Below are 8,476 nucleotides of genomic sequence, written 5' to 3'. Positions count from 1 at the left end.
TTCTGGCCCCTCATAGCTTAATCTAATTAGGTATAAGGGGTGGGATAAGGATAAGGGGATTGTTAAGATAGCTGTTTTCCCTCGATGTGCCGTGTGTTCCCCATTCCCTGTATAAGTATAGTTATTTCGTATTTGCCTGTAATTTTATACTAGTAACTTCTCATAAGATTGTGTTAATTTCTGTTTCAATAAAAATCTTGGTTTTCTCACATCCAAACCACCTGTGTACTCGAGTCTTTTCTGTATCGCCGCCTGTACCTAAGTCCGGTGTCTAGAACCCAGGGGCGTGGGAGCGATTCAAACCGCTCACAAACAGTCAGAGGCATAACTGGCTGGGCGTACGCGCCACCCCACACCACCACCCCCTACAAGAGTAAAGCTCCCTCTACACAGTCCCATCAAACACTCCCAGGGCAGGTACAGCATGGGTTAGATGCAGAGTAAAGCTCCCTCTACACTGTCCCATCAAACACTCCCAGGGCAGGTACAGCATGGGTTAGATACAGAGTAAAGCTCCCTCTACACTGTCCCATCAAACACTCCCAGGGCAGGTACAGCACGGGTTAGATACAGAGTAAAGCTACCTTTAAACTGTCGCATCAAACACTTCCTTGGCAGGTACAGCACGGGTTAGAAAAAGATTAAAGCTCCCTCTACACTGTCTTATCCAACACTCCCAGGGCAGATACAGCATAAGTTAGATACAGGTTACAGCCGGGTTAGATACAGAGTAAAGCTCCCTCTACACTGTCCCATCAAACACTCCCAGGGCAGGTACAGCACGGGGTTAGATACAGAGTAAAGCTCCCTCTACACTGTCCCATCAAACACTCACAGGGCAGGTACAGCACGGGTTAGATACAGAGTAAAGCTCCCTCTTCACTGTCCCATCAAACACTCACAGGGCAGGTACAGCGCGTGTTAGATACAGAGTAAAGCTCCCTCTGCTCTGCGCAAACAAGGTCCCAAATCCCAACCTCAGAGGATCACACCCTATTAACCACCTCCCTCAGATCTCATGTTCCCACAGCTCTGGCCATTTCTGGATCCTCCCCTTCCTTCACTCCACCATTGGCACCTTGGGATGTTCTTCTGCATTAAAGGTGCGATATGATGACAAGTTGGTGTTGTTCCAGTGTGACAGTCTCCATTTCCCATCACATCCTTGATCAGTCTGTATGAAACTAGACAATTGTACTTAGAGTGACTTTGCCTCTATTTTGGGGTTTTAATTGGATAGACTGTTTCTCCCTCGTGATGTCCTTTCTGCTATCAGCAGGGACGGGGGAGCTTGTCCTGTTTTACAGACTACGAGTTAGGGGCAATGGGTGAAGCTCAGTCCCATACTGATCATCTATAAGAGGTCCTCCCCACAAGAGACAGGACACCACTAACAAGAACAAAGTGTCTGTCCAAACTAATGTCCCACAGTACATATCAACTGATTAAGGTCCAACTTTTCGATCCGGTACAATGAGGCAATGATCCCGTCCGCATCCAGCCATTTGTAGGAGCTTCTGGAAAACCCATTGGACTCCGAGTGTGTGCGTGCCAGGCTCCCTGGAGAGGGAGCGGGCAATGCCCACTGGTACACTCGAGACCGCCCGTGACCAGTGGGCACCGCAGGGAATGGAGAGTCTTATTGACACGAGTCATAATATTATGGTTTACTTTTATGAGTTTCCTGTTGTTTTGTCGAAAGAACATTCTGTGTTTGAGTTCCTTTGTCAGTTGTGCCACCATAAAGAGGGAGGCCAGGTGTAAATTCGTTCCTCTGTTGATGACACCGGGATAACCCATGTCATTTTATGGCTCAATTTAAAAAAAAACACATTAGACATAGGAACATGGGAACAGGAGGAGGCCATTCAGCCCCTCGAGCCTGTCGCCCCATTCAATGAGATCATGGCTGATCTGGGACCTAACTCCATATACCTGTCTTTGGCCCATATCCCTTAATACCTTTGGGTATCAAAAATCTATCAATCTCAGATTTCAAATTAACAATTGACCCAGCAACAACTGCTGTTAGCGGAAGAGAGTTCCAAACCTTTCCCACCCTTTGTGTGTAGAAGTGTTTCCTAACTTCACTTCTGAAAGATCTGGCTCTAATTTTTAGGCCATGTCCCCTTGTCCTGAACTCCCAACCAGCGGAAATAGTTTGTCTCTGTGTACCCTATCGGTTCCCCTTAATATCTGGAAAACTTCAATCAAATCACCCCTTAACTTTCTAAATCCCGAGCTTTTCACCATTGGGAAAGTACGCTGATCTATCCTTTTTAGATCCAAAGTGGATGACTACTGTATTAATGGTGCCCATCAAAATGCGCCCTTGTGCGACTCTTTCAAGTGGGGGTGATTGACCAAATTGTAATAGGCCCTCGTGGCAATAAATCCATCAGTTCTGGCATTTTTTTCCTTTTTTTATTCTTCTTATTTTTTCTTTTTTTGTCAAGTTTTATTAAAAGTTTTATTAATTTACAGTTGATTCGTTTAACCAAAAGAGCACCTCTATTGGTCGAATGTTTTCTTAAGTTACAGTCAATGCTTTAATCAAAAAGAGCAATCAAATTTGAAATTAGTTTGTTCAGGTTCCTTTAAAGTTTTATTTATTTACAGGCTAAATGGTTAATCACCCACACATAAAAGTGTACAGTTGATTGGTGTAACCACCCAATCAAAAGAGTCACTCCGATTGGTCGAATTAAAATAGGCCCGCCTGGCAATAAATACATGAGTTCTGTCATTGGGTAGAAATTGTGGAGCTTGGGGCCAATCGGCTCAATGTGACTGCAGGTTGTGTGTATAAAAGGTGCTTGTTGATGGGTGCAGGGATAGTTGTGTTTTTAGTATCATGGGGGATTTTGTAGTGAGGGGTTTGCTCCCAGTGCTGGTGTTAGTTGGAGCTGTTTGTTCCTCTGATATTTGGCAACAGTTTGGGGGCCAGAGGTTTCCATGGAGAAGAGTAAAAGCCACCCCTGGGCCTCAGCGAGTCCCTTCTCCTGGGTCTCCCTTTGGCTCTGGTTTCAGTGTGTCTGAGGGGCGCAGTGTGTCTCCACTGCAGACTGTGAGGGTGCAGTGTGGAGAGCACAACCTGCTGGTCAGGGTACAGATGGATTTATTTGGAACCAGGCACCTGATTAAAGCTGCTGACCTGACCCTGGGGACGGCAGGTTGTCGGCCAACCGGGATCTACTCTCAGAACCACACCGTCCTCTTTGATTATGGGCTGCATGAGTGTGGCAGCAGAGTGAAGGTAATGTGATTCCTCAACTCTTGCTCTAAGCTTGGTGGCTGGATTAGACCCAATTCTTTATTCCTACCTTTGGTGAAAAGTCATTGATGTTGAGGAGATTCCTGTCTCCTGCTTTTAAATCCTCAGACTTGTGTTGAATTATGCATTGTCCTTCGCTTTAACTTGTCTTCCTTAGTCTCCAACCTTGTGATCTCAGCCCTATTGGCCTTGAGCCTTCACTTAGTTCTTCAAACTTTTCCTTCCATACATCTTGTCTTGTGGATTTTTCAGGTCCCTGGGGATTCAGTTTAATGGTTCAGTTATCTACAATCTTCAGTTTTTTTTTCTCTATCTATATCTATATCGAATACAGAGGAGCTGTGATTAAATGAGGATTTAATCTTGTTCTTTTCATTGCTCTAAATTATCAACCTGTGGCTGCTCTGAATTATCAACCTGTGGCTCCTTTTATTGAAGTGAAGCTGTCCTTTCATTGAGTCTTTATTCCGTTTAATTGTCTTGTGCTTGCAATCCCCCTCCTTGCATTAGCTACTGAGGCTGCACAACTTCCAACCACCTGAGTAGAATGTTGTCCATTTCTGAACCTGATGTCTTTCAGATGTCTGGAGATTTCCTGGTCTACGCCACCCACCTGAACCACACCCCCAAGGCCCATGGATCTGTCATTGTGAGAACTAATGGAGCTGTCGTTCCCATTGAGTGCCACTATTTTAGGTAAGATTCTTTACACTGTCGCGAATAACGTCTACAGCTGGTGTAGTTCTCTGACCTTGTCCTAAAATGGCACCATTGTCTTTCCAGGAAGGGCAATGTGAGCAGTGACCCGATCAAGCCCACCTGGATCCCGTTCAGCTCCACCAAGTCTGGAGAGGGGCTTCTGTCATTCTCTCTGCGCCTAATGAACGGTATGTGATGGGTGGATGGGGAATGACTTCCTGTAGTCACCCACTGGCAGTTGTACCCAGTCTCCAACCCTTGTCCCTCTTGTACTTCAGATGACTGGCTCACAGAGCGCACCTCGACTGTCTACTACCTGGGTGACCTCATTCACATTGAGGCCTCTGTTTCAATGACCAACCACATGCCCCTGAAGCTCTACATTGATCGCTGTGTCGCTACGTTAAGCCCAGACACGGACTCCACCCCGAGATACAGCATCATTGACTACAATGGGTAAGGAGCGCTCTGCTTTCTCCAGCTAGTCCTGTCTCAATGGCTTCTCTTGATTCACTCAATGTCCCTTTTCTTAAAAATTATTTCTTCAGTTGCCTCCTGGACAGCAAAGCTGAGGACTCCTTCTCAACCTTCGTGTTGCCAAGAGACGGGCGTGAGCTGGACAAGCTCCACTTTGACCTGGATGCGTTCCGCTTCTTTGGAGATGACCGTTCCTTGGTAAGAAGAAGCCGACCATTGCAAAGTATTCACAGCCATTCTGCATAACTTGCTTGTGCTCCACATGAGTGTCCTCCCACCCCTCTTCATCTAACTCCAACATATCTTTCTATTCCTTTCTCCCTGATGTATTTATCTAGCTTCCCCTTAAATGCATCTACATTATTCACCTCAACCACTCCGTGGTAGCGAGTTCCACATTCTCACCACTCTGGGTAAAGAAGTTTCCCCTGAAATCCCTCTGCTGTATATCCTGTGATCCTATGAATCACTAACATTAACCACTTTTCTCTGTTTCTAGCCAGCTTGCTATCCATTCTGCTACTTGTCCCCTGAATCCACCTGTTCATTGAGTTCCCAAGTTGGGAGGGAGTCACTATATAATGACTTGTGTTGACTGTGTCCCTCAGATTTTCATCTCCTGTCACCTGAAGGTTGCTGCAGTGGATCGGAGAGATTCCATGAGCAAAGCTTGTACTTTCCAGAAGATGCAGAATGTGTAAGTGCCCCCTCTCTCTCAGGGATGTGTTGTGTGGAGATGTGATGCCCAACCTGATTGTGAAACTGATTCTCTTGTTTAGCTGGGCTCCATTGGAAGTATCCAACAATGACGTTTGTGCCTGTTGTCACTTGGGCAACTGCAGTGCCACAAGGGAGTTTGGATTTGATTCCAGAGGAAGGAGGGATCTTGTTCCTGAAGCTGGTAGGACATTGATTCTCTAGATGTTGGAGGTTGCCCTTTACCCTCTCTAACTGGAATGTTTGATATTGCAGGGAGTGATGCTGAATTGAAGTGGGAGGGTGAGGCCTCCCTTGGACCCCTGGTCATTCTGGACACTGATGTGACAGACCTGGCAACTGAGTCCCTTAATGAGGTTGAGCAGCGGATGGCGGAGAGGTCTCCAGGTGGTGAGTTGGCCGACTGCTAGTTTCCATTTCCCCCTCAGTATTTCTTTCACTCACTGTTGGTTTCTCATTGATGTTTAGGTGCGGAGTCTGAGGTGGTCCTGATGGTGGCCCTGACTGTGACTGCTGTGTCTCTGATCTCTGCTTCTTTGATCGCCTTGTTCCTGTACAGGAAACACAAGCAAACCCTGCGCAACAACTTGTGATTAATAAAGTGGTGAAATTAGCAAATCTGTCATGGTTATTGCTTGCATTTGGTCATTAATCACGGCTGGGGATTTGCATTCTGAATATGGGAAGTTTTCCATATTTATTTACTTCCATTAATGATTCTTGACCCAGTGGCATGCCTGCTGAGTGTATTTAAGCTTTTCACCAGATATCAGGCTACTGGGGTATCTGCCCCATTTCACTAGTTTATTAACAGCAACTTGGAAGTGTTTGCCTGGAGCGAGTTATCTTGGCCTGCTGTTTGTCCCTTGTTAAGGAGGTTTGTGGGGCTCTTGTGGCGTGAGGTTAGTGGGACTGATTATTGAGCCCCATGAAATTGCAATGTTCCTGGAAATTTTAATGCTGGGATTAGTTTATTACTAGAAGTGGAGGTTGTTTAGTCCTCTATAACTGACTGGGATAATGAGTCTAAATGGGGTAGATGTCCATATTCTAAAAATGATAGCGGCACTAGTGAGGGTGCAAAACATTTACTAGGATGATTCCAGAACTGAGATTCGACTTATTAGGAAAGATTGACCTGTTTGGGATGCCTTCTCTAGGAAAGAGAAGGCTGAGGGTGTTTAAAATTATGACTGGGTTTGATAGGTTAGATATCGAGATGTTTCCACTTGGGGGCAAGACCAGAACTCGGGGCCTGTAACTACAAGGTAGTAACTAACTAATGACTCCAATGGTGAATTCAGGAGAAACTTCTTTGCCCAGAGAGTGGTGAGAATGTGGATCTCGCTATCACGGAGTGGTTGAGGCGAATGGTGTAGCTGCATTTAAGGGGGAGCTCGAAGCATGAGGGAGGAAGGATATGCTGTTTGGGTGAGATGAAGGGTGGGAGGAGGCTCGTGTGGAGCATGGACTAGTTGGACTGAATAGCCTGTTTCTGTGCTGTCGATGGCTTGTTAACCTGCAGGATTAGTCACCTGAGGAATTGCATCTCTGAAGGCCCCTTAAATGGCTTTCGGTCTTGGCCGTGGCTCAGTGGACAGCGCTCTAGCCTGAGTCGGAAGGTCGTAGGTTCAAATCCCACTATAGAAAGCTTGAGTACAAAAGCCAGGCTGACACTCCCAGTGCTGCACTGTCGGAGGTGCCATCTTTCGGATGAGAAGTTAAACCGAGGCCACTTCTGGCCCCTCGGGTGGATGTAAAAGATCCTATGGCACTTTTGGAAGAAGAGCAGGGGAGTTCTTCCCTCTGACCAATTGTTATCCACCAGCCAACATCATAAGATGATCTGGCCATTATCACATTGCTGTTTGTAGGCTCTTGATGGGCTGCCATGTTTCTGACAACAGTGACTACATTTCAGAAGTAATTCATTGGTTACGAAGTGCATTTTTTAATTTGTTCATGGGATGTGGGTGTCACTGCTAAGACCTGCATTTATTGCCCATGCCTAGTTAGGCTTGAAGGTGGTGGTGGTGGTGAGCTGCTTTCTAGTCCAGGTGCAGTTGGGCAGGGAGTTGCAGGATTTTGACCCAGCGACTATATGAAGGGACGGCGATATATTTCCAAGTCAGGATGGTGTGTGACTTGGAGGGGAACTTGGAGGTGCTGGTGTTCCCATGCGCCTGCTGCCCTTGTCCTTCTAGCTGGTAGAGGTCATGGATTTGGGAGATGCTGCCGAAGAAGCCTTGGTGAGTTGCTGCAGTGCATCTTGTAGATGGTACACACTGCAGCCACAGTGTGCCGGTGGTGGGGGGAATGAATGTTTAAGGTGTTGGTGGGACATCCTGAACATGGTATGGTGCTGTATAAATAAAAGATTGTTCTTTCTAAACATCTCTGACGTGAGTGTGGGACCTACAATAAAAAATAATTATGTCTAACCAACATACTAGGTCCCCAAGTGGGATTGAGTTGCCGTACTGGATCTCCAACATCAGGTGGGGCTAGAATCCACACAAACTTAACGAGCACACTTTTGTATCTCTCGTGGCCGACCCTGGTCAGTGAATGCTGGCTGAAATCTGCAGTAGGACTGTTGTCAATACTTAACCACTTACATTTATGTCGCCCCTTCAACGTACTGAAATGTCCCAGAAGCGCTTTCAATTAAAATTTGACACCAAGCCACATAAGGAGATATTAGGGCAGATAACCAAAAGCTTGGTCAAAGAGGGAGGTATTAAGGAGCATGGAGAGGTTTAGGGAGGGAATTCCAGAGCTTGGGGCCCAGGCAGCTGAAGACAAGGCCGCCAACGGTGGAGCGATTGAAATCTGGGATCCTCCAGAGGGCAGAATTGAAGAAGTGCAGATATCTCGGAGACGGGGGTGTTGTCGGGCTGGAGGCCTCAGGATGTCCCAAAGCGCTTTACAGCCAATGAAGTACTTTTGAAATGGAGTCACTGTCGTAATGTGGGAAACGCAGCAGCCAATTTGCAAGCTTCCAAAAACAGCAATGTGAAAATGACCAGATAATCTGTATTTAGTGATGTTGATTGAGGGATAAATATTGTCCCCAGGACACTGGGGAGAACTCCTCCTGCTCTTCTTCCAATAGCAGCCGTCGGATCTTTTACATTCACCTAAGAGGGCAGATGGGACCTCGGTTTAACGTTTCACCCGAAAGATGGCACCTCTGACAGTGCAGCACTCCCTCAGCATTGCACTGGGAGTGTCAGCCTGGATTATGGGCTCAAGTCTCTGGAGTGGGACTTGAACCCTCGACCTTCTGACTCGGAGGCAAGTGTGCTA

The 8,476-nt window shown here is 46.5% G+C and overlaps 1 protein-coding gene across 1 annotated transcript; it reads left to right on the top strand.

Annotated features, from left to right (window-relative positions):
* Window positions 1–2,833: 2,833 nt before the first annotated feature.
* LOC147090556 (zona pellucida sperm-binding protein 3-like) lies at window positions 2,834–5,785 on the top strand. Its single transcript, XM_085977306.1, has 9 exons — window positions 2,834–3,256; window positions 3,855–3,970; window positions 4,058–4,161; window positions 4,252–4,429; window positions 4,522–4,648; window positions 5,059–5,147; window positions 5,230–5,351; window positions 5,423–5,557; window positions 5,636–5,785. Exons 1-9 carry the CDS (start codon window positions 2,855–2,857, stop codon window positions 5,758–5,760), a joined length of 1,398 nt encoding a protein of 465 aa, XP_085833432.1. The 5' UTR covers window positions 2,834–2,854; the 3' UTR covers window positions 5,761–5,785.
* Window positions 5,786–8,476: the final 2,691 nt, after the last annotated feature.

Source organism: Somniosus microcephalus, unplaced genomic scaffold, assembly GCF_052327205.1.
Source record: "Somniosus microcephalus isolate GS21.2 unplaced genomic scaffold, FLI_Smic_1.0 unresolved_chr4, whole genome shotgun sequence".
Classification (NCBI taxonomy): domain Eukaryota; kingdom Metazoa; phylum Chordata; class Chondrichthyes; order Squaliformes; family Somniosidae; genus Somniosus; species Somniosus microcephalus.
This window is presented reverse-complemented; position numbering and strand designations above follow the sequence as displayed.

Excerpts from the sequence above, each read along its gene's own strand:
- LOC147090556 (XM_085977306.1), top strand. The coding sequence starts at position 2,855 with ATGGGGGATTTTGTAGTGAGGGGTTTGCTCCCAGTGCTGGTGTTAGTT. Across the intron at positions 4,649-5,058 it reads TTGGAGATGACCGTTCCTTG|ATTTTCATCTCCTGTCACCT; the intron begins GTAAGAAGAAGC and ends TGTGTCCCTCAG. Across the intron at positions 5,352-5,422 it reads GGATCTTGTTCCTGAAGCTG|GGAGTGATGCTGAATTGAAG; the intron begins GTAGGACATTGA and ends TTGATATTGCAG.